At 39.3% G+C, this 25,404-nt stretch overlaps 1 protein-coding gene across 2 annotated transcripts in view; it reads right to left on the bottom strand.

Annotated features, from left to right (window-relative positions):
• The window catches only part of Kcnh5 (potassium voltage-gated channel subfamily H member 5), a 272,960-nt gene that overhangs the window by 216,721 nt on the left and 30,835 nt on the right, over window positions 1–25,404 (bottom strand). For both annotated transcript variants that reach the window (XM_028789568.1, XM_028789576.1), the window contains exons 3-5: window positions 17,835–17,941; window positions 11,682–11,810; window positions 689–804 (exon numbers count right to left, since the gene is read on the bottom strand). In XM_028789568.1, coding sequence (XP_028645401.1) covers window positions 689–804; window positions 11,682–11,810; window positions 17,835–17,941 — 352 coding nt within the window. The remainder of the gene's footprint in view (window positions 1–688; window positions 805–11,681; window positions 11,811–17,834; window positions 17,942–25,404) is intronic.

Below are 25,404 nucleotides of genomic sequence, written 5' to 3' on the forward strand. Positions count from 1 at the left end.
TCTCTCTCTCTCTCTCTCTCTCTGTGTGTCAAATTTTGGGTTGTGGTTATGCTATGACACACATGTGGAACTCAAAGGAAATCTGCAGAAGTCAGTTCTCTTTTTCCACCGTATGGACTCCAGAAATAGAATTCAGGATGCCAGACTCACCAGCAAGCACCTTTTCCTATTGAGCACTATCACTGTCCCTAATTCTTCCTTGTTTCTTGCATTCACTCCTCTCCCCTAGGCACAACCTCACACTTGTAACTGATCCTAGAGTCCCAAGTCTGGGTAAATGCTACTATGTCTTAAGTTCTTTATCAGTTTCCTATGCCGAGTTTTCACTTCTTAGTACCAGCCTATTTCTTATTCATCTTTCCATCCTTCATAGAAATCCAACTACAGTAGAAACTCTCAATTAAGGTCTTATACACACACGAATGAATGAATGAATGAATGAATGAATGCTCTGTCCCATTTGTTCAATTAAATCATACACTCTCTAAGCATCACCTAATGTAACATGAACTACATTTCCATGCAAAAGTTAGTGAGAACAAAAAGAAAAAAAAGAAATATTTCAAATTTCTACAGTTCTATAGATAGATAGATAGATAATCACCTAGCAATTATGCTTATATTGAGTAATTTGGGGAAAAGGGTATCAACACCACTACCTTGAAAACAAAGTCCTTCTCATACTTACTTCAGCTAGTCTTGAGTGTTTGTGGACTGTCTCTGTTTTGTTCATTGGTGTAAGCTGCTGTAAAACACTCCGGCTATTTGTCAAAGCCCGTGTCAATCGGGCAAATTTCGTCCAACCTTCAAAAGATGAAAAGAGAGTTTTGGTTATTCATATACAATGAATTGGAAATGAATTTTCTCAGAGCGTCAAAGGATTGCAGCCAACCAGAAAAACTAACCAGAAAAACTGAGAAGTGCCAGTTTTATTCCTAAGTAAACACCCATCATATATTTGAAGTGTGACTAAAATGATGTACATTCTAATATTTGTGACACGTTGTAACATTTGTACCTTTCTCAGATCTATTACGTAGTCCCTATAGTCAAAAAAGATACTAGGTTTAAAAAAATTCTGGTCCTGCTTGCTTTTTATGGATTTGTTAAGGGAAAATAGCTGTTTATCCAGCAACTCCTTTCTCAGTGCCCCATGCAGCTGTGTGTTCCAAGTCCCTAGATGTCACCAATGGAATGTAAACAAAAACATGATGCCACACCTGTATCTCTATTGCAAAAGCAAGTTGGTATCAAGGGGTTCCTCTCCCTTCTACAAGCTGGGTGCAAATGGCAAGGCCTGAGGGGAAGACAAGGCCACTAGATCGCTGTGCAGAAGGATGCTAACCAGGGCCACTTGCTTTGGATTATTACATGAACAAGAAATATGCTTCTCCTGTGTCAAATCAATTTTGTTCCTTATTAATAAAAAATAATACATTAAAAAATTACTACATTATTGTTTGTTAGAGCGGCTACTACCACCTTAATGAAAACAGTTCTTCCATGCATTGTACAAAGAGATGTACAGAAAGAATAGCTCAGTTCCAACCACTCTCCCATTTTATGGTTCTTATCACACGTTCTGCCTTCCTTGTAGCATAACAAATGTTATTTCTCTCATTTCTCTCATTAACAACTGCAGTGATATCTAAAAAGTTATGCTTGGAGTATCTAAAGACCTAATCATATTTTCTGAAAGAGAAGTTGCTTTTGGGAAAAAGGAATGTGAATTTAATGGGAAGAGAATTTCTTCTGGGGCCTCAAATTGCCATTATTAAAATCATTAATTTCAAAGAAATACCAGTGAGATGTGAGCAAATAGAGAAAAACCAGCCATATTCTGGCCCTGTCTCAACTATCCTTTTTCTCCAGCTAGATCAAAAGCTAAGCTCTATTAAAGATTTGTTTAAACCCATCTCAGTATTATTACCAATTGATGGAACAGTCTCCAAACTACTCCTTAAAATGAAAACTTCAGCTGGTCAGAAGGGATGAATAAGACTAATGCCTGTCAAATGGCAGAGTCCAGGAAACACGGACTTTACTACTAGCCTTTAGACTAATCGTTCAGGCTCAGAACTGCTCCTACCAATTCTGCTCCTTCTGTGTGTTCACGGATTGGATGAGAAGTAAGCTGACATCCATTGATGGTAAGTCTTTTTTCCTCTCTAATAACGGACTTTGTCCTAGTGAATGGAATTTAAAGTCAGGTTGGAGGCAGCATTACCTGAAGCCCAAGGTTCTGTACAATGTTTCAGTCTCACAATGAGGCAACAAAGACACCGTCAGCTCTCCAGAAATTGAGCATCAACCTACAGAATTGACTTAAATTCTCTATAAACCAACCTCGATTTCTCTCCTCTGTGCTGGCCCCACATAAATCTCTGTCACTCGCCACACTTTTCTAAGATGTTCTACAGACATCTGGCTCCCAACACGTCCGAAAGTCATCTCATTATTAGGTTTTCTCTGCGTTGCCAATCCTAAATCTGTCATATACCCCTGACCTTGATGAATTACCTGGTGTTCTTTGTAACCTTCCGAACCAGTAACTTAACATCACCTACACACACACACACACACACACACACTTCTAAGCCTTCTAGTTTATAATTTATGAATAAATTTCTTTCAAAATGAATGCCTTTCGTCCTTACATGTCAAACAATACAACATGTGTCATTGTAGTCAGGTGGCAATCCCCTGAGAACACATTCACATGCTGCTGAGATCCTTTCTAAAGCACAGATCAGAGCACACATTCCCCTTTCAACCTTTCATATCAACCTGGAGACTTCCAGGATAGAACGGCGAGTCCTTGGAAGAAAGGTCACTTAGCTTCTGACCAGAAGGATTTACACCACATCTATCATCTGTCATCTCCTCTTACTGTTTTCCAATCGTACTAAACCAACAGAAAATTAACTGAAAAACAAACTCAAAATATAGCTAAAGACTCTCAGAGTTCCTTTTACACACTATAATATCCCATTCTTTTCATATTACACTCATCATGCCTGTCTAGAATTCCGTTTGGCTAATGGCAGTTCTGACTCAATTGAAGGATTTCTTCATTCTGGAAGCTTCTTAAAGCCACCTACAATGCCCTCCTTCATACACCATAGTACACGCACACATCATGTGAGAGCAGCAACATCAACACATGCCATCATAGTTTACTTTGGGTTAACTAAAATTCATCATCTGGCACTAAAGCTAAGTTAACAAAAAGCAACTGACTAATCCAATTTTATTTATATGTTCCTATAGTGAGTGGGCTTTGGCCAGTTTTTTTGGGTTGGGAGTAAATAGTAAGGGTGCCCTTAGATGACTGTAAGTATTTCAGTCATCATGCCAAAATATATTGATAATTCCTCATCTTACATCAACTGAGTATTACAGTTGCACAGGCTATTTCTAGAAACTTCCCAGCTCATCTTTTTTCTTCCTGAAGGCTCACATTTCTTTAAAAAAAAAAAGATGATGTGAGATCTCTGTAGATCTGAGTGGGGTCAAAAGAGAAAGCTGTTTGCATTCTGTGTATACAATAAAGTTTGTCTAGAAAAAAAAATATGAGAACAAAGGAGAAATGTGAAAGGAATGTGTGCAATAAACAAAGCAAGAGGGCAAACCTTTAGAATGTTTGCATTCGCTCATCTCCTACAACCACACCAACAGTGAGATGTGTGAGGAAGGAAAAGCACAACCACAAAAGTGATTGTCACTCACTGGTGCTTCTGCATTTCATAATAACGGAGCAGGAGTTCCTAATCTAAATTCTCACAAAGCACTGGTTTCCATGTGTCTGCACACAACTATATAGAATCTGATAAGCATACTTTGTAGAGGGCACCAATTACATTTTGGTTGAATAAGTGAAGCGCTGAGTGAAAAAAGTTAAACAGAGGTTAGCACATCACTTGCCTTAGGTACAATGAAAATGCAACAAAGGAGCTAGGCTCAGCTTTCAGTATGCGTCAATATGATTCATGACATTCGGGAAGAACTCTGGAGCAGAGAAGGTAGAAAGTGTTCCTACTCTTCAGAAAGAACTTGAGGAACAATTAGCTGAGAAAGAAAGGCAGGGCTAGGTGAGGGGCCAGTTCTGGCATAGAGAAATTAAAGTCAAGGGCAATTGTCAGGGAGTCATCTTGTAGGAGTTGGCTATCAGCAAGCCCCAGAAGGTGGAGAACCAAAGCTGAGCCAAGTTGTGTTCTTTTCATATGTAAATCAGTGGAAGAGCAGGAACCTCTGCTCCCTGTGTGCACTGGCCAGGGCCCCCTCAGGGTCCTCTGCTCTCATGCTCTAAAGTTAGCATTTTTCTGAAGACTTCTAAACCTCCTTCCTTCCACCACCTACCCACTTTACCTGAAACAAATAAGAGCCACACCAAACACAAACACCTAAAGATTCCCTTCTTGGCTTCCCACCAACCCACAAGGGCACCTCTCATCTGCTCCCCATGCTACCTCACTCTTGCCTGCTCCCCATCATCTCCTAAAGAATTAGGCATTTGTTTCTCCTTGATGACAGACACATGCACAAGAAGTCTGCCGATTTCCCACTGCTATAAACCACGCCGTGTTGAGTTTTCTTCTGTCCATCCTTTTTTTTGCCCTGGATCTGCCTTCATTGGTGACTATGTGAGTCTATTTGGTCTTTCCCCAACTCCAACATTACGGTCAAACTTTGAAAAAAGTCACCCAATCACACCGTCTAGGTCAAAGCAAAAAGACTCATCAGCAGTTCTCACTTCTCCCCAGGACCGCATCCACCCACCTCTCTACAGAAATCTAACTGTGCGCCTGACAGCTCAGCAGTTCGCTGACGTTACTTAGACATGGTCGATATGGGGTAATCTGAACAGACAGTTGGCTATGACGAGTAGGATGCTTGCACTGTAAGTTGTTCATGGCATTATGAGAACATTTGTTCTCCTAAAAGCTCGGGCTGCCAACTCCTTCTTAATAAAACATTAGTTTAGCTCTATTGGGTTGCAATTAACCTCTTTGTCATGGACTGCCTAATCTTAAAAATGAAAGGAAGTCACAGAGGCAGTTAAATCAATCTATTGGGCTGCAACACAAGATTCCAATCTATAAGGAAAAAGCTTAGGTAAACAATTTTGCTCTCAGCCAACAGGACGGCCTGGCATAATTACTCCTATTTCTTCTGCCGTCTCCTCTCTAAAGAAAAGCATTGGCTTTTGCAAGCAGGTTACTTTTTTGATGTTATTTTTATTCTGGAAGAATTTTTTTTAACCTCATTATTGGCAAAAAGGTGTCATGACTACTTGGCAGAGGATGTTTCACACGGTAATTATCTTAGCAGTTTGGAAGTCTGTTTGAAAATCCTGTACTGTATCAATGAGCCCAGATTTGGATAATGATCTTTAGAACACATAAGGTAATCAACAGCAGGGACCTCCTGGGCTTTAATTTGCATTTGATGATAGATAAAGAGTCAGATACGGTTGATGGATTGTCTGAACAAATCTTCTGACATCGAAATACCAGGTACAAAACATAGCAAGACTATTTCACCCTGTGGAATTAGCATCAGGACATTTGGTTGGTTCTAAGAGCACGACTCTGTCAGAAATACAGCATCCTCATGAGGCCTATGCTTGAGAACAGGGAATTAAGGTGACTATGCCTGCCAGTGAATTCCCTCCTGCCGAAGAGGGGACCGCAATGGGCAATCTGGAGAATGTGAGGCTTGACAGCATCCTGAGTGTTAGGCTCTTCAGCAGTGGGATGGAGATAACAGCATAAACTTCACAGTTAGTGCACTGAGCAATGACGAACATAGGACCTGGTAGGTATGGACTCTCCTCCACAGTTGACGACCTTCCCTACAGTTTGCTGCCATCTCTGATTGTCATAATTCATCGTGATTCATGGTTGATATCAGACATTATCACTTGGTTTAAGAACAAAACCAAAATAATTCAGGATGAAACTGTGGTGGATATAGGGTTTGCCATAAGCAGGACTGCCTCAATTACTGCAGCTGTAACAACCACAGTCACTGTCTGATCTGATTCAAATACAAAGTTCACAATCCGTTCCTTCAAGTCTTTCAACCATTTGTCTGAGTTTCTTGGGGGTGGTTGGCAATATAAATAGGAGATCGATATGAATGAAACCAGCAAAATTGGCAAATCTTCAAATGATAGAGGTCCTTGCTAATCAATACTCCTTTTGAAGATTCTTTCCCTTGTACATAATCAAAACTGAACTTCAGTTAAACCCAATCTCCATTCCTCTAACTAGACAAAAGTAGAAAACAGAATGAGGGCCGTGGACATTAGTGAAATTCTAGACCAAAAGCCTCAGAGGACCTCTATGCTTCCCAGTGGTCCTGTGTCTTCCTCTCTTATCTCCTCCCTTGTGTCCTTTACTATCCTTCTACTCAGACAATCACCATGAACACAGGGGTACTTGGAGGAAAGCATCTACCATTTTATTTGTCTTCCCCACTGGAATATTGGGGAAGGGGCCACTCCTATATCCCCAGAAATATTCTCAGTTTGACTTTTGGTTGGGAAAATAAAACAGATAAAAGTAAGGTTAGAAGAACAGGACATTCCCATAAAGATCATGAAGAAGTCTGTATTAAGTTACTGTGAGGCCAAAGGCTGGATCAAAGGCAATATCACTATTTTTTATTCAATATTCTAAACCCAAATCATTTTGATATTATGGTCATTATAATGAAATTGCATGTCCTATTTATCTAAAAGGTTTAATTTCTTCTTTGTCTTTAAAATAGAAACATACACTATTTTACAAAGTTCCAAAAATGTTCTCCTATTCCTATGTCACTAGCTTCAAAGATATAGCAGGATGATGACTTAATGGTATAAATGTTTCATGTCTTTTTAATTTTTCATGTTAAATGTACAGTTCACATGAATAATAGAAAGTAGTTCATATGCATCATCATAGCTGCATTACACAATGCTTTTTTCAGTAACCTGTTAGCTATAGGGAAGGCATATGGGCATCTCCGAACAAAAATTATTTTGAAATTAGCCCATCTTCTAGAAGTTCTGGCACTAGAAAAAGACATTTTATACCAATACTGTTCCCAGGATTTTTATTTGCATACTTATTGAACTCACTGTTCAACAATCAAGTGGTCTGATCTGTCTGGGGTTACTCAAAAATAATTTATAAAAACAGATAGTTCAACTCAAAAGAGACTGTGTCTTACAAGCACTCTGTTATGTAACATGTGAATGAGGAGAGATGGAAGCGATAACAAAGAATGAAGAAGCACTCATTTCAGAACTAAGTCAGCTCCTCAAGTAACCTGCATATGTCCCCGCCAATTCATGGCAAAATGCTGCCAACTTCCAGGTTCCATAAATACAAAGCTACTAGTTACCATTAAAGTTTAGCAGATCAAAATGTTGCCTTTCCTTGGGCAGCTTCAACTGTGTTATAGATTACATAGAGTAAATCAGAAAAAGAAAACATGCCTCTAATATAAATATATGCATATTCTGGAGTGAAAATAGGATATGAAAACTCTTCACTCAAAGCTAACTGCCATTCATGTGTGAAGCTATCAAAATTCACTTGAAGAATGTTTTAGGTTATCAATCATATATCAACTGTTTTATCTTCAATGTTTTAAATACCTCATCCAAGGATGTAGTTCACTATTAGCCATAAGGTTTGCACAGATGTTCCTTATGAGAATATGGAAGACCATGCCCCTGGTCCTGGGGATTTTAAATCAAGAATGAGTGTTTAATTTTTTTCAAATGCTCTTTATCCTTGAGTTTTGAATTTTTCAAATGCTTTTTCTATGCCAACTGAAGGGATCATATGGGTTGGTTGGTTTGTTTGTTGTTTGTTTTCTCACCACCTCACTGATACGACAGATTCAGAGAATTGCTATTTGAAGACTGAGCCCATTTGACTGTCACGCAGAATTCCTCTTATCCTTTATGGATTCAGTTTTATGGATTATCTTATGTGAAGAATGAAGTGTTCATCTATCATTTCCTTTTTCTTTAATTTCTTTCCTGAGTTTGGTATCAAAGTAGTACTGTCTTCTCCACGTGAGCCGGGAGACTTCCCTCTGTGTCTGCATCTCTGTTATGGAAGAGACCTAGAGGATATGCAGGCAACACCAGCAATGCTGTGGACGCATGCGTACAACAACCATGTCCAGAAGACAACAGTTCACAGACCTCCTCCCCATTCCTCAGCTCTTGGGTTCTTTCCGCCTCTTCTTCTAACATGTTCCTTGAACCTTGATGGATTGCGAGGCTGATTAGAATGACCCATTTAGGGAAGGAGGTGTTTGAGAGGAGGGGAAGGGAACTTGGAAGAGGGGAATGGTGGCTATCATATTTCATTATATGGGTGTGCAAAATCCTAAGAAGGAAAAAGAGAACTATCTTCCTTCAGAGTTTGTTAGGGTCTCCTGAGGAAACTATTTATACTTTCTACTTCCTTGGTTTGGGTCAATTACTCTTTGCTGCTTAAGTATTTAATGGCAATGATGCAATAAGATTTTCTGTTTCATGAAAGAGGTTTATTTCTTATAAGTCATCAATTGTCATCACAGGGTGATCATTGTCTAGGCTTCAGTAGCCACAGTATAAGTGGACATAGACTTTTCGTTTTCTTCACGGGCAATTTGTGTCTTCCCTCTTTTTTCTTTTCTTTCTTTCTTTCTTTCTTTCTTTCTTTCTTTCTTTCTTTTTTTTTGGTTATCAGAGCTAGAGGCTAACTATAATGATATTTTCATTGTAGAAGTTAGCCTTGCGTTTTGGTGGGTTTTCCCCCAACGTTGTCCTGTTTTTCAGTGGTTTCTCCCATATGGTTTAGGATCTTGTCTTCTGCTTGCTTTGGTTTAACATTCTCTTCTTTGTTTAGCTTCTTAAGATGGAAACTAGGTTATTGGTTTTTTACGTCATTTTCTTTTGTCATATATACATCTAACATAACATATTTTCCTCTAAGTACTGCTTTTACTCTCTTCCGCAAATTTCAAAGAGCTAAATTTTGATCTAGTTCAAAATATTTTACTTAAGATTTTTTGACTCATAGATTATTTAGAAATGTGTTCCTTAACTTCCAAATTGTTGGGGAGTTTTCCATGCATCTTTCAGTTATTGAATTCTAATTTGATTCCATTATGGTTGAGGATACATTTTCAAAAGTATATAATGATATACTGATAAAGTATATTCTGATGAGTGTTCCATATACAACGGAGAAAAAAATATCTTTTCTAGCCTTTGTCTGAAGCACCATAAAGTTTCAAAGAAATAAATCAACATTAAGGACAAAGATGATTAGACTATGTTTTAATATTTTTAAAAGAAGTATTAGGTGGTTGTGATGGTGGTGCATGCCTGAAATTCCAGCATTTGGATGGCTGAAATGACATAATACTGAGTTGCAGGTTTGCCTGGGTCATACAAAAAGGAGAGAGAGAGAGAGAGAGAGAGAGAGAGAGAGAGAGACAGAGAGAGAGACAGAGAGAGAGACAGAAAGAGACGGAGACAGAGACAGACAGAGAGACAGAGAAAGAATGTGTTATCTAGGCCCTAAATTAGATATTTTACTTGATCTTCCAGAAAAAAATTTTATAGAGTCTAGAATTTCAGAGACATGTATAAAATAATTTGTTCAGTCATATTTTCAATGCCTGGCACAGTATAAAGTTTCTCCCTTTAATTTGGTACTAACAAAAATGTGAATAGATGCAATATTATGTATTTAGACTCACCTGCAAGGGATAAATTAATGTCATTTTCTGTAATTATGGTTGCAGTTGGAAAGCTTAAAGCTCTATGCTGGGTTTTTTGGGGTTTTTTGTTTGTTTTTTATTTTTTTTATTTTTTTTTCAGAAGGAAGGGAAAGGAACGTTTGCCAACTGCATAAAGGCAGGCATTCCTTTTGGTCTCCTAAGAGGTTCTTTAAAATAACATTTTATAACACCTATTTCTAAATGAATTCAAAAGCTCCATTTATATGACACCAGCTTCTAATTTAAACCCAAATGGAGAAAATAAATTGGGAATAAATTACACAGAAAAGAAGAAAGACTGCTCCAGGTTCCCATAGCTGCATCTCTGGATGCTGCAGTCAGTAACGCTCCACTTGGGAGGCTTGCATTGGGCCAGCCACTCTCTTTATGACAAAATTATACAACTTCCATTCAAGAGACCACACAACTGCATAAAGAGAAACTGATAAGTAAACTGAATGTAATCAGCCAGTAAGACTCGGTTGGTTAAACCAAACTCCATCAAATTATCAACATCTCTCTAGTAGGACATGTGTATCCCTTCACCCTAACGCTCCCTCCCTCCATACAGGGCGCTGAAGTGCCAATCAGGCTGCTCCTGAATTAACCCTGCTCTATGTAATTCCTCCTTACATTTCACTAGGACAAATTTAGAGAAAACAACGGACCATAGGAAGATATGGCAGGAGAGGGAGGCAAGGAGAGAACATATGCTGTAGACACCCATGTCTCCCATTTTTTATTTCTGACTCAGGGTGATTTCCTCAGTGTACAGGCAGCTTGGGATGGAGAGAGGACAACCAACAGCTAGCTCACTCGGCATTTTAAACTTGAGTTCCTTTGATGTCTGAGTTTACTCAGCAGTTCATAGGTTTAGTGAACCCAACATATTTTTAAGAAACTGTTTCAAGAATAAATTTGCACTGCTTGTTTTTCTTGCCCCACCCCCTCGACTGGACAAAAGGGTGAAGAGCTCCAAGAACCCCGACTCCCTCCCACTTCCGTTGTGCACCATGAGGGGGCCTTGGGAGAAGTCTTACCTCCTATGTTGAATAGACCTGGGTTGAGATGCATTAGCTCTTGCAGGAATGCTTTTGTGTCAGGACCATGGACACTGGGCCCTGTTTCCATCCACAGGCTGAGCCATATGCACATAATCTAGACTGCTCTTTTAGGTTCTGCACTTTTATAGCCTATTTTTGAAGATTAACACATTTGCAAGATGACTGACTCAATCTTTGCCTAAATGCAGTGAGTGTATAGGAAGCTCATGGAGACAATACATGTACATCTTGCAGGGGGTTATATATAATAGAAGGCAAAATTAAACCTATATTTTTAAAGTATCACCAAATCTAGTAGAAAGCAAGTCAACGTGTGTAACACTGAAATTTCGGGGACTTCCAGATTTCTCTAGCTACATTTTCTGAATGCACAAAAATTCCAGGTTTTTCTTTGTCTGTCTGTCTGTCTGTCTGTCTGTCTGTCTGTAATCAGCCCTTTGTACTCCACAGTGTGCTCCTGTCGTCAGTATTAACTCCTGATACTACTGGCTCTGTGTGTCTTTCCCTTTGAGGCAACAGTACATATAATACGAAGTACAATTTGTTGGATTTTTGTTAATGTATTTATTCATTCCAGTTTGATTTATTTTAATTGTGGACACTTTGTTAACTTTGTGAGCTTTGATAAGTTGTCAGTAGACATGCTTTATTTATGATAGATTTCAGCTTAAAGTTATGTTGTTACATGTGTGTGCAAATATAGATTTGGTGTTTTCCAAAGAAGAAGAGGAGAATGAGGAGGAGGTGGTGGTAGTGTTGGTGGAGGTGCTGGTGGTATGGTGGTGGTGGCAGGTAAAAGGCCATCAACCTTAGGTACAGAACCTCCTTTTTGGAAATTACCTTTTGTTGAGTCATCCTCTATGGGCTGTTTGAACAGCGTAATATCCTTAAATGTACACAGGAACAAGACCACCTTCTCGTGTTCATTTCTTATTGGTGCAATTTGCATGTAAAACCAAACAGGGGTACCTGCAGTGGAGAAAGAGGGAGAAAGAGGACAGAGGAGCATCAGACCCACAGCAAGGGTTAGCTTCCCTTTCTCTTTCCTGCCTCTCCTTGCTTCAGCACCAAAACAGCAGTTTTGTTACATGAATAAATACAATGCTTTAACCAGAGCTGTGGGTTCAGACCTATAATCAGTCTTATGCTGAGAAGGCTGAGACAGGAGGATCACAAATTCAAGAACGGCCTGTGCTACAAAGTGAGCTCAAGAGTACACTGGGCAACTTAGTAAGACCCTGTCTCATAAATGATTAAGATCATAATTAAAAATTTAACCAGAGCTGGGGATGTAGCTCAGTGATGGAATGTTTGTCTTGTATGCATGAGGCCCTGAATTCAGTCTCAATCCAAAGCAACAAAACAAAACAAGACAAAACTGTTTAACTCTATCAGCTACCAATTGTTCAGATTTAATGAGTGTATTTTTAGCTCCAAATATGAACATTCTAAAGAAAAGTACAGGGTCTCTTCCCAACTTGTGAACACAAAAGCAGTCTTTCTCCTAAAGTACTACTGGCATCACCTTTTAGGTGTGTGTCCTGAGGCCTCTGACAAACTCACTGAGTGTGATCACTCCTACATGCCTCTCTGGTCTTGTCACTTTGACAAGCGTTTCCAATTAGCTGCAACAGCAACACCTACTGCCCTGACAAGCCCAACTCCCAGAAGAGCATCAAAAACACTGCTTTTATCCCAAGACCCTCTATTCCATCAGATGGACATATGTGACATTTTGATGGCTGTGTCCCTAACACAGGAGACATCACCAATACTTGATGCCTACGGTATACTGAGTGCTACCTGAAACCTGTAGGGAAGTCATCAAAGGGAAAGTAAAATAGCATGTGTGTTCACAGCCTGAGAATCTCGGGTGTCTTGGTGAGCCACTGCCTCCTGCCCCTTGAGGTTCAACTGAGCCACATCATTCCTCAAGAAACAGCTATTAAACTCTCCAGAGGGATGAGAGTTTCACAGTTTTAAAGCTCAGGGTCATTCTATCACAATAAGACAAATGATAAATAAATAAGTTTATTTCCCACCAGATTTTTATCAAGCAAAAGAGCAATAAAATGTCCATGCTTAGGGGCAGAAGGGGTTTCATCAGGTTCATGATTTGGAGAGTGGATGTGTAGCTGATACAGCTGAGAACTTAGAGCATCTTAGTAGTTCCCCCATGAAAACCAAGTAACAACCTCCTTCATACCTGGATCCAAACCTGGGTCACCTAATGCCACTGCCAATTCTGTTTAAATGGTCACGGTAATAACAGTGCTCTTAAATCACCTGCTCAAGCTGGGGAATCTACCTAAGTCATGGAAGGGCTAACTTGTCACTTACACCAGATGAGTTGAGTCCCTCAGCAGGCTCCAGAAGCCAGATCACTGCAGAGAGATTTATGAGATAATGTTCAGCTCCGGCCACTGAGTGTGGCTCTAACAGGTCCATAGAAGGACACAGCCCTGTCTGAAATGATTGCAGAATGAGAAGGAAACTTGGAAACCACCCCATCATCTCCCAGCCAGGATTCCTCCCTCTTTCCTGCTCCTCCATGTCTAGGAACTGTGAGTGACATACAGTTTTACAAATAACCAGCACCAGACACTGCTGTGCTCATGACCTGTGGCTGTTCCAACACGGTGAGCTGGAGGCAGAGAGGGTTATAAACAAAGAAAAAAAAAGCACTGAAAATCTTTTGCTATTTCCAGGGCCTGCTGGAAATCTGGACAAGAGCTGGTATCACAGCCATGCCTGCCTATGGAAATAGACACTTTCAAAACTCTGGCAGAGGTGGGGCTGTCTGAAAAGCTGTTTCCAAATATTAAAGTAGAATTTTTTTCAGCTCATAGGCTCAGACTTGCCTCAGAACGGGCTGAATATTTTCAAGTGACTGTGAAATAGCCTCTATATCCTAGTTTTAAGGGTCAAATGAACAGGGAGTCTGAGAAGGATGGACAGAAGTGCAGTCTGCCCAACACTCAGAGCAAGCACTGGGCACTGGGCACTGGGCACTGGGCACTAGCACTATAGGTAGGCTCTGTCTTTTTCCTGAAGATAAACTTTCCCCAGTGTAGGAAATACCTCCTTTTAACAGGAAATGTCTCCTTTTAAATGGGAAGAAATTTTTAAAAAGAGGCTACAAACTGAAACGTCAACCCTGACTGAGTAAATCAGAAACTTCAACTGGCCCATTAGCAAAATGCCTTTTACCATAACTTAATTACTTGATGAAAGTATTAGGTGCAGGGCTTGGTATTCTGGAATTCCCCAAACAGTCTTCAAAAGATATGTCAACTTTCCCATCTAACATTTTTCAAAGTCACAAAACACTCTTTTTGTAGTTCATGTGCAAAAGCTGTTTGAGATGACCACTTACAAGATTCCTTTAAATCTAACTAAAATACTTGTATACTATCCTAATGTGTGGGTAGGTATATCCTTCCTACTAAAGGAAAAATCAAAATTAAAGACAGATGCAGAGAGCACACAGAATAGAACAGGAGCTTTCTACAGGGCTGCAGGGCCTGTCTCCTGCCAGCTATACGTAGACATTCATATGGCACTATTCAGTTTCTTAAGAGACCAGGAAGAACTGAACAAAAGCCACATAATAATTTCAAACCATAACTATCCTGGAAGGAGAATTGCAAAAATGTAAATGTCAAGTTATTACCAATACTTTTAGAAGTAAATAAACAAAACAGAATCCCACTGAAGCACTTTTGACAGACTCAAACAATAGACTTGGTTACAATGTCTGAAAATTGAGCAAATGTTTGTTAATTCTGCTTGAATGGGAGGGTAAGTAATCTTGAATTATTTGTTAAACTTGGGCCATATATCTAAGTCATCCAAAGACTAAAAATATCTATGTGAAAATGAAGGTGGTTAAGGCATCTGCGCATTCTATGAATCATAAATAAATATTGGAGCCTAAAGGGAAGACCAAGAGAACGTGTATAGCCTGTGCGGCAGGAAGAACTGATCATTCAGAACTGATTGCTTTCTGTGTGACATGCTGGCAGCTGAGTATGACTTCAGACAGAAACATCTCTTTGGCCTTGATTCTAAAAATGCAAGATAAAATGTTGAATGTTTCCATAAGTAAAGCCATGAAAGAAAATGTTCCCATCACCAAATACACTCCTCTGAGGTGATGTCTGAGAGGCTGTTATCCTTTTGTGGGTCTAGTGCTAATAAAGAAAATCTAATTTTCATTCCACATATTCTATAAAGAATAACAGATTGAAGGAAAGGGAATGATAAACCATGCACCATGAGATCCAACATGTAATGAACCTAGAGCCAACGTGTCCTGCTGAAGTTACAATGTCTCCCATACTTAAAGAGACCATAGTAATCACTGAAGATGGATATGGATTGTGTATCATTTATCATGAAAGCATATCCATATATACACATCTTAATATACATGTTTATTAAAAATAAATTCTTCTTACAATATATTCTGATCTCAGTTTCTCCTCTCCCAACTCCTCTTAGCTTCTCCCCACTTTCATACCCACCCCAACTCCATGTTATCTTTCTCTCTTTAGAAAAAACAGACAAAGGAACAACAACAACAAAGCCAAAATTTTAAAAAAAAAAAGATGAAAAATCACAAGAAACATACACCCAAAATCCGTATAAAAAGACAAAATAAAAAATCATATTATACAAGCAAAAGACAAAAAATAAACCATAAACAAAGCAATATGAGACAAAAAAGTCTACAAAATCACTAATGTTTGTTTTGTGTAGGCCATCTACTGTGGGGCATGGCCTCTGCTCTTAAGTGTGGTCAATATACCCTGTGAAGGAGTACATTGGAGAAAATAGATCTTCCTTTGCAGACAGATGTCATTTAGAGATGGCTTCTTGATTAAGGACTACGAGGGGACTCTACATATCAAGAAGAAGAAACAAAAGACATTTGAGAAAGCAGCAAAAAGAAACAAAGTTCACATTCACGTGACCACAAAATGATGCCACCAAGTTAAATCAAAGACTTGATTGTTGAGGATGTGCATGTAGTGGTGGGGGTGGCTGGTTAGTTGGTTATTTTTCCCCATACAGGGGCTGTTCCATGAGGTTCTGTATGATGACATACTTAGCATCTGACTGTGTACAATTCTAATCCTAGAGAGTAATTCATTATATCAGCAGATATTTACCAGATGTGACTGGCCTGTCCTGAGGAAAACGCCTATGCCTATCACTAGTTTAGCTAAAGGTTATACAACCGCCTATCCCCCTCACTGATATTTCTGTAGTAACTGTCAAAAGGGACTCCTGTAATAATGTGATTATGAACATACATTAGCACAGACACTATAGAAAACCTACTCTGAGATTAATTTTAAATTTGTAAGGCTGGGCCACCATATGATGTAACATTCCCACATCTGGGTATTTACCCCAAAGATTTGAAATCTACATGCACACTCATGTTCATTGCACTAAAATTCACAGGAGCCAATTTATGATTGACCTGAATGTCTATCAATACATAAAAAGTAAAACAATGAAGTGTGTATTCAAAGTGAATACTATTCAGTCTTTAAAAGAATTTCTTGGGCTGGGGAGATGACTCAGTGGGTAAGAATGACTGCTGAGCAAGCATAAGGACCTACATGGAACCCCCACAAAAAGCCAAGCATGGCTCTGCATGTGAATCACCCCAGCACTGAGAGAAACAGGAGAAAAGGAAGGGATAGACAGAAGGATGAGTGGGGTTCACAGACTAGTCTATCTGGAAAGTAAGAAGTTCAAGTAAGAGACCTGGTCTCCAGGGAATACAGAAGGTAAGGAAGAAAGACATCTAATGTCTTTCTCTGGCCTCCATATTCTGTGTACCCCCATATACATGTATACACGTACTTATACAACACACGAATATACAGATGTACACACATGCATATACAATACGCACTTGTACACATAGAGCTGGGGGAGAGAGAGAGTTAGTTTATGATATGTGCAACAACATTGAAGGAATAAAAAATTGTCGTCATGCTAAGTACTTAGTAAAATAAGCCAGGTACAGCAGACCAATATAAAACATGGGCTTATTTTAATTGGAACTAAGTCAATGTTTAAACACATAGCAGACAGCAGAGGTTCTCAGATGTAGGGTTGGGGTAGAAGTGACAAGAAGATGATTTAAGAATGCAGAGACAGTCTGATCAAATGTTTGTCAAAAACTGGGAACTCTGGTAACATTTGAGGGTATAAAGATAAAATAATAAAGAATCGTAATGTTAACAAACATAAAAAAAAAAAAGAATGCAGAGACAGTGTGACACAAGAGATAAGTTTCTCTGTCTAGGTGTGAGATGTTTTGCACAACATGGTGAATTGGTTAATAATGACAGCAGACTGCAGACACCAGAGTTGCTAAGAGAGCAATTCCCAATATTCTTACCACATAAAGTAAATACTTGAAATGTTGAATGTTACTTGTTTAACTACATTCCTAAGTCATAGTGTCACTTTGTACCCAATAAATATGAACAACCATAATATTTAAAATAACAATGTGGGACTGAAGAGATGGCTTAGCAGTTAAGAGTTCCTTTGCTTTTACAGAAGATCTGAGTTCAGTTCCCAGCATTCACATGGCAGCTCACAACCATCTGTGGATCCAGTTCTGAGAGATCCGACACCTGATCTTGGTTGGCACCGAGCACACACATGGTACACATACATGCATGCGAGCAAAACATTCATCCCTATATTTTTCACTAAATAAAAAATAAAATAAGTTTGTCAAAGTAAACTGAAATACATCATGTTTGTTTTCATTCTTCAAAAGGATCTTTGCAATGGTAAAATCATTAATTTTTCTGTCTAATTTCACCAGCAGCCTCTCCCCCTACACCAACAGCAGTAATGAAACATTATATCTTCTCTACCTTGTTGCTTAGCTACCATTTTCCAACCTATAAAATTTAGAAAGACCTAGGTCATCTTATTGGTAACAAAAATACCTACGGTTTTTTTTGTACAGAAGAACTTCAAAACAGTTTGACTCGTAGTTGTCAAAAGTCTGCCTGACTTTCTCGATGGTCTTCTTGTCGGTCAGTTCTCCATACATAAAACTGGAAGAAAAAAGCCTCTTTCATTTTTGTGTCACAGGTCAATCACATCATTGTCTATGATTAAGTATTCCATTTTGCCTTAAATGATGTCTTCATACACAATGAACTCAAATATGTAAGCCATTATTTCTGCAAACACTAGAAGTTTGTGATCTGTAATAGGACACGTAAAGACAGTAAAATGTTAAGCCATGTTTTAATCACTGTTCCTAGAACTTCTTACTGATAGTCATCCTTACTCACATAGCAAAGCAGAGAGGCAGAGAGATTACGTCCCGGTTGTAAATAGTTTCCATATGCACTACACTGGTAACTTCAATTACCAGGATTCTATCAAACATGTTTCACATCAACACTGTGAAGACCTTCATTACCATGGTATGTTGACTGCAACTGTGTGAAGTCAAACCACTGAAAAACAACAGTCCAGCCACGTCCCCTTATCAACTGTTGTGCTTTCTCCAGTTTCAAATAGTCAAGCATGACCCAAAACTAATAAATGACAAATTCTAGAATATGCAATGCAAACATTGAAAGTCGTGAATTATTCTAAAAGTGGAATTTCTTGCCACTCTGCTTTATCCACCACAATGATGTGAACCCCACGTCCTGCTCAGGATATTTAAACCCTGTATGAGTCTATACACTTGCAGAGTGTATACCCATGCTACCTAGTTGGTCTCTAACTCACTGTCTCTGTTAGCAAATCAGCCACTTTAGTTTGGCAGTGTGTGTATTCTAGCAACCATTATTTTACTTAATAACGGTCCCAAAATACGATAATAATGACTCTAGAAATTCAGATTTTTTCCAAAGAGAAGTCATAAGATACTTCATTAGTTGGAAAGTAAAAGTATAAATAAAAAATATATATTTTTTGTCCAATACATTATTATAATTGTTCTTTGAGATTATTATTATTGCTAAAGTCTTATTATTCTTAATTTATGAATGAAACATTATCATGAGTTCTATGTGTAGGAGAAAATGTGTATGCAGTGTTTGCACTATCACTATTTCCAGAATGCTATGGAGCCCCAGAACATATCCCCCAAGGACAAAGGGGACTTATCGTCAATAATAACTGCCTATCCAGAGCCACAACCAATCACAACATGTCCTCCAGAGCCTGTTGGTATCCGTAACTGCATTGGAACTAAGTAGTTCACACAGATGGTATACCACATAGCTGTGCTTCCTTTTTTCTTTCCTCATGTTACTTCCATGCAACATCTTAAAGAATGGACAGTAGGAAATAGAGACTAACCAAAAAATACTAAATTCCACCAAAAAAAAAATGAAGGATAATAATTGTGAAGAGTTGAAAGTAAGTGAAGCCGGAAGACACCAGAGGAACGTTGCTCTGCCAGTTGAGAGATTTTGCAGGCTTCCAGAGGAATTTCCATCAACACAAACAAGAAAAATGGCTCATGAATAAGTGTGTCCCCTAGGAGAATTCCTAAGCTGATGTCTGGGGCAGATACATAGTTTAGATATGGCTAGAACATACAAAGTAACCGTAGGATTGAGGAGTGATCCTCTACATGTCATAAAGGCTTTCCATTGTTAATGGTCGAAGAAAGCCCACAGCAAGATGGCTGGCTAGTGGCAACAGAAGGGACCATAAAGAAAGGAAGAGCTGAAGGGAGGGAATAACAGGTACTATTCGAACAAGGTGTTCGCCAGAAAGAGCTGGAACTCAGAGCAGATGAAATGAAAGTACTGTGGGGCATGAGAGAAGACACTTGAGTAACAAAGAAACCAAAGCCTTCTTCCAACTGCCCCATTACCCAGGTCAAGACCAGTTTCATACTTGGAACGTTCTACCACAATTAAAAAGATACACAGGAAACCTCCTAACAACTAACACTGACACCCTGAATTTTTGCTGCTGGACAATCTTGAAGCCTCAGTGAGTCTTCAGGGAGGGCACCCTATTATACTGCCTAGACGAATGAGGAACTCTGGTCATGAAGCACACTTCTTTCGTACCTGGGTTGTTGCTGCACATCATCTACCTTCTCTGTACCTGACTTCATGTGTAACTTCCACTCTGGGTGCGAGGATGGCTCTACCCATATACCATCATTGGAGATTTAACAGATGTACTCTGTACTACACACGAGTGTTGGCCCCTCTACCATGGGAACCATACCACACATGCCTGGGGAAACTCTAGCCTAGGTTCACTGAACATGGCCCACAGAAATCGACACACAGCCCTCACCATTTGCTCCTGTGCTACTTTACACTGATGTTGCATGAGTTGACTAGGTAAGTACTTCTTCCCCCACTGGTCTGCATACCATCTCCTCTTTGGCTGCTAGAATAGCCCCACCTGCCGAAAACAACAGGCCTTATGGTGCTGCTTCCTGTCAATCATGCGCACAGCCATTGGTTGTAATTAAAGAAGTTATTTGCAGACCATAACTGTAGTGGTCAACCTGGACCAAAGCCAATACAGAATACAGTCTACTAAACTGGCCCTGTAAGACACAGAGTAAAAAAAAAAAAAATCTTCAAATATGAAAATCATTCAGTAGTGGAGGCACATTCCCTGTCTCTAGTATAGAGGTTATCTAAGACTCAAAATCACCATATTCCTGAGCTACACCACTCCTACTATGCACCCAGAGGACTCTGAACCGCATCATTGAGATACATTCCCATCCATGGTCGTTGCTACACCATTTACAATAGCAGGGGAGAACTGATGCCCTAGAAATTCAAATGACATCATGAGGAAACATGAAATATGAAAATGCAAGGTAGCAGGAGAGATCTAAAAGTGTGCAATTGTTCTCAAACAAGGCTTCAGGGAAAGGAAAATATAAAAAAAAATGCCTGAGCAAGAATTCAAAGGAATGATTCCAAGGGCGATCAATGACATACAAGATGATTTAAATAATTTTCTGAACCAGGAAAATCAATTAATGAAATGAATAAGAATTCATCAAAAGGAACCAATTCTAAATCTTGGACATGAATAATGAAAGAAGTCAAATAAGAGAGATGAACAAGAGCTCCAACAACAAGCTAGAGCAAGCAGAAAAACGTCTGAACTTAAAGACGGAGCTTTTCGAGTACCACTGTTACACCGAAGAAAGAAAAGAGAAAAATCATTAGGAAGAACAAAGAAAGTTTCTAAGACTTATGAGACATGTGTAAAGGAACAACTGTTCAAATTATGAGACTTCCAGGACGTAAGGAAGGGGAGGAGAGAACAGAAAACCTATTCACATAACAAATGAGTCCCAGTCCCATCCATTCTCCTGAATATGCCATGATTTCATTTTTCTTTATGGCTGACTAAGATCCCATCGAATATAAGTACCACATTTTCTTTACCCATTCATCTATCAATAGACACCGAGGCTAGTTTCATTACTCAGCTATTGTGAGTGGTACAGCAATGACCATGGATGGACAAGTATCTCAGTGGTAGTTCAGTGTCCTCTGAGTGCATATCCAGGAGTGGTGTAGCTCAGGAATATGGTGATTTTCAGTCTTAGATAACCTCCATACTAGAAATGGGGAATGGGGCTCAGTTGGTAGAGTATCCCTAGAATGGATAAAGCCCTGAGTTTGCTTTCCCAGCACTGCTTAAAACAGGACACAGTGGCACAAATCTGAAATTCCAGAACCAAAAGGCAGAAACAGAAGGTTCAGGAGTTTGAGGTCACTCTTGGTTACACAGTGAGTTCAAAGCCATGTTTGGCTACATGAAACCATATCTGAATAAAGAAAATAGAAAGCAAAACTTCCATGGTGACAAAGAAAAATCTGATAACTTCCTTAATCTTGGAGAGTTACAGACACAGAGGAGACCCAGAAAGCCCAAGAAACCCTGAATAGATTTGATTGAAACATGTCCTTATCACTGCATTCCACAACCAAACTTCCAAATTCTAAAAACATAAAAGCATTCACTCACATTTAAGGTCACCACTATTAAATTTATGGGAGATTTCTCAGCAGAAAACTAATAGACTATAAGGGAACATAACACCATACTAAATGTTAGAAGGGAAAAAATGTTAACTTAGACTATTGCACTGAGAAATGTTATGGAAGAACAAAGGTGAAAACCACGTACAAGACCAAAGTTCAAGGTAAAAATTCAGGAATCTATCATCGCTAAAGCAGCCTTAACAAAATGACGCTCAGGGGAAGCCACACCTGAAAGTAAAAAAGCAAAAGAACAATAGCTACCTCTCTGAAAAGATGCAAAAAACTAAAATCCTCTAGAAGAGCAGTTACATAAAAGATTAAAAAAAAATCGAATCTCATCCACATGGAAAAGAACAGAGATAAAGTCCAGAGATGAAGACTACAATGTGGCCATTTGAAAGCAGAAAACAAAGAAAATGACACAAATAGTTCTATACATAATGCTAATGACCTTGGATGCAAATACACTAGAAGTCCCAAAGAAAAAATAAATGTTGCCTGAATGAACTAAAAAGCAGGACCCAACAATGTGCTGTTTACAAGTAGAACTTACTGCTTCGCCATTGAGGATACACTTACATGGGTGGGGACAGAGCCTGGGAAAGTTGCTCCACACCAAGTGAGCAAGAACGGCTATACTTAGACAAGCAGACCATACATCAAAAATGGCAAAAAGTCACAGAAAGGTGGTATCTGTGTGTTAACGAAGGGAATCCACTCAATGGGAGATGTAACATGTGTCTCTGACTAATGCTAGAATACCTCATAGAGGTATTACATACAGTAACCCTCTCAAAAATAAAGTACTCAACGTTCCGAAGAAAATGTTGGTGTGTCTAAAGAAAGAAACAGGTTGCAGCACAATGACAGTGGTGGATATCAACCCCCACATCCGTGAACGGACAGATCGCCCAGAGCTCTCATCAACAGTCATCAAAGACGCATCAGAGATAAACAATGAAATAGAACAAATGAACAAAACATGAAAGTCCACATACAATGGTCTCAGATCAGTATCATACATAGTGAGTAGAGAGGGGATGCTGAGACCGTTTCCTGTAAGATCTGGATAACACGTGCAGCTCACGTAGTTCATAAATTACAGCACAGTCTTAGCCAGAACAATTAGACCAATGGAAAAAAATATGATATCCAGACCCACCCCCCAAAAAAACTTAGATTATCATGTTTGGAAACCATAATTTAAAGACCCCATCAGAAGATTACCACCAGGTCTGGTAGTCATATTTGGTAGTTTCAGGATACAAACCCAATATATGAATATTTTTATGCACTGTAATGAACCTGCTGAGAAAGAAATCATAAAGCAAGATCATTTGTAATAGCTGTTGAAAATACCTGGGAACAAATTAATCTCAGAGAATAAATGACCTTGACAGTGGAAAGTGCAAAAGGCTGATGAATAACTGTTGGAAAATACACACTCTCAAATGGAAAGATCTTGCATGTGTGTGAATTAAAGCAATTAATCCTGGTACAATGTCCATGGGACTCCACAAAATCTAGAACCATCTTGGAGCTTCTATCACAATTCTGTCATTCTTCACAGAAACAAAAATTTCCTCCAGTTCATAAGAAAGCACACAATACCCCGAGGATTAAAAGTATCTTGATAAAAAAAAATTAAAAGCTGGAACCAATTACAATGAGAGGTTGTGGTATTCACTACAAGGCAGCATGGGTACAATAACATGGGTACCACACAAATTCTGACATGCAGACCAGGGGAGCGGAGACTTCAGGAGTAAGCTCATATATCTATAATTAGTGTCTACACCCAAGGGAGCTAACACACACAGAGAGAGACACACACAAACATGCATGCACACACACATTTACACAATCACACAATCACTCACACTCATACAGTCACTCACTCACTGAAGCACGTGCACACATGCTCATTCATGCACATGCACGTACACACACACACCATACTCACTCATGCACATGCACACACACAGACATATATACTTATACACACTTACACCATCACACAATCACTCACCCACTGAGGCACATGCACATGTGCATGCTCACTCATGCACATGCATGCACACTCACTTGGGCACATATACACACACAAATATGTTAAAGAGCATGCGTAATAAGCAAACCTGGGGAACCTGAAAATCCATATGCAGAAAAACAAAACTTCATTTCTTTCTCTTAGCCTATGCCCAGATCAACAGAAAATAGTACTAAAACACTAGGTTTGAAGCCTGAAACCATGAAACAACTAGAAGACAGAGCAGAAACACTTGAAGACCTTGACACAGGTGATGGCCAGGGTGAGGCGCTGTAAAGCAGAGGCAACAAGTGTAACAGTAGAGGCTCCTTCAAGCCAACAGTGACGAGAGCTACAGATCTGAACCACTTTCATCTGACGAGGGATTACATTCAGAATACATAAAGAATTTAAAATGCTCAACCAAAACACGAATCCAATTGGAAATGAACAAATTACCTGAGTTTGGTTTTCAAACAAAGAAATACAAATGGTTCCACAGCAATGTGAAGGAAAAATAAAGAGTTCAATGCCACTAGCTATCAGAAATGCAAATATAACCTTAAGGAGGTATCCTTCCGCTCTAACCACAATTAATAAATAATATAATAAATAATATATATATATAGCTATTTCTGCTCAAGGTTGCCCAAATCAAACTGACAAATGGACAACGCTGCACTGCTATGTGGTTAGGAAATATTTGTGTGCTTGCTTATTTTACTTGCAAATGCTGATGATTTTGTTGCAATCTTTCAAGGCCTGCCTTAGAGTGACCAAAATGCCATCCAGTCAGCCAATGGTTAATGGAATTTAAAGGGACTCATACTTTAGAAGTAGCAATTATGCTATATAACTTCTGCTCGTGCAGAATGCTAAGCTGGCCTTTAGGAATTACAGCTGACTTCTATGTTATTTCATTGGAAGGAAAATGGATTTGGTTTCACAGCAGTGACCCATCTCTCCTGTGGTACAGAGAGCCCGTGATAGACCAGCGGATCTCTGACAGCCAACTGCAAAACTGTACTTGCCGAGTGAGTCATCAGACCTTTCCTCTCCGATCAAAATGACAATAGTGAAAACAGTTCAGGGGTAAAGATCAAAAGGATAATGAACACGCAATCGTGAATTGCAGCAGGTCATGTGATGGCTGGAACACTACAGTTTTGTGAGTAGAGGTATGAGGACACACCCACAGGTCAGCTCTCCTTCCTTGCTTTGCCACATTCACGAATGCAAATTGGGTCATGTTTGCTAATAGATGGAGCCAGTGTAGCTTACAGAGAGACACACAATGTTGGGTGACTTCCTCTTGTGTGAACCCGTGAGGTTGAAGCGAACCTCTTAGCCCAGTCTGCTCCTGTATAAGATTTGAACTTGGTGATAAGATTTGAACTTTAAATCGAGAGGATAAGTTCTCTTCAAAATTAGTCCAGGCTTGACCAGGCTTGACCAGGCTTGACCAGGCTTGACCAGGCTTGAC

The sequence above is a fragment of the Grammomys surdaster genome, unplaced genomic scaffold, assembly GCF_004785775.1.
Source record: "Grammomys surdaster isolate TR1022 unplaced genomic scaffold, NIH_TR_1.0 127, whole genome shotgun sequence".
In the NCBI taxonomy this organism is placed as follows: domain Eukaryota; kingdom Metazoa; phylum Chordata; class Mammalia; order Rodentia; family Muridae; genus Grammomys; species Grammomys surdaster.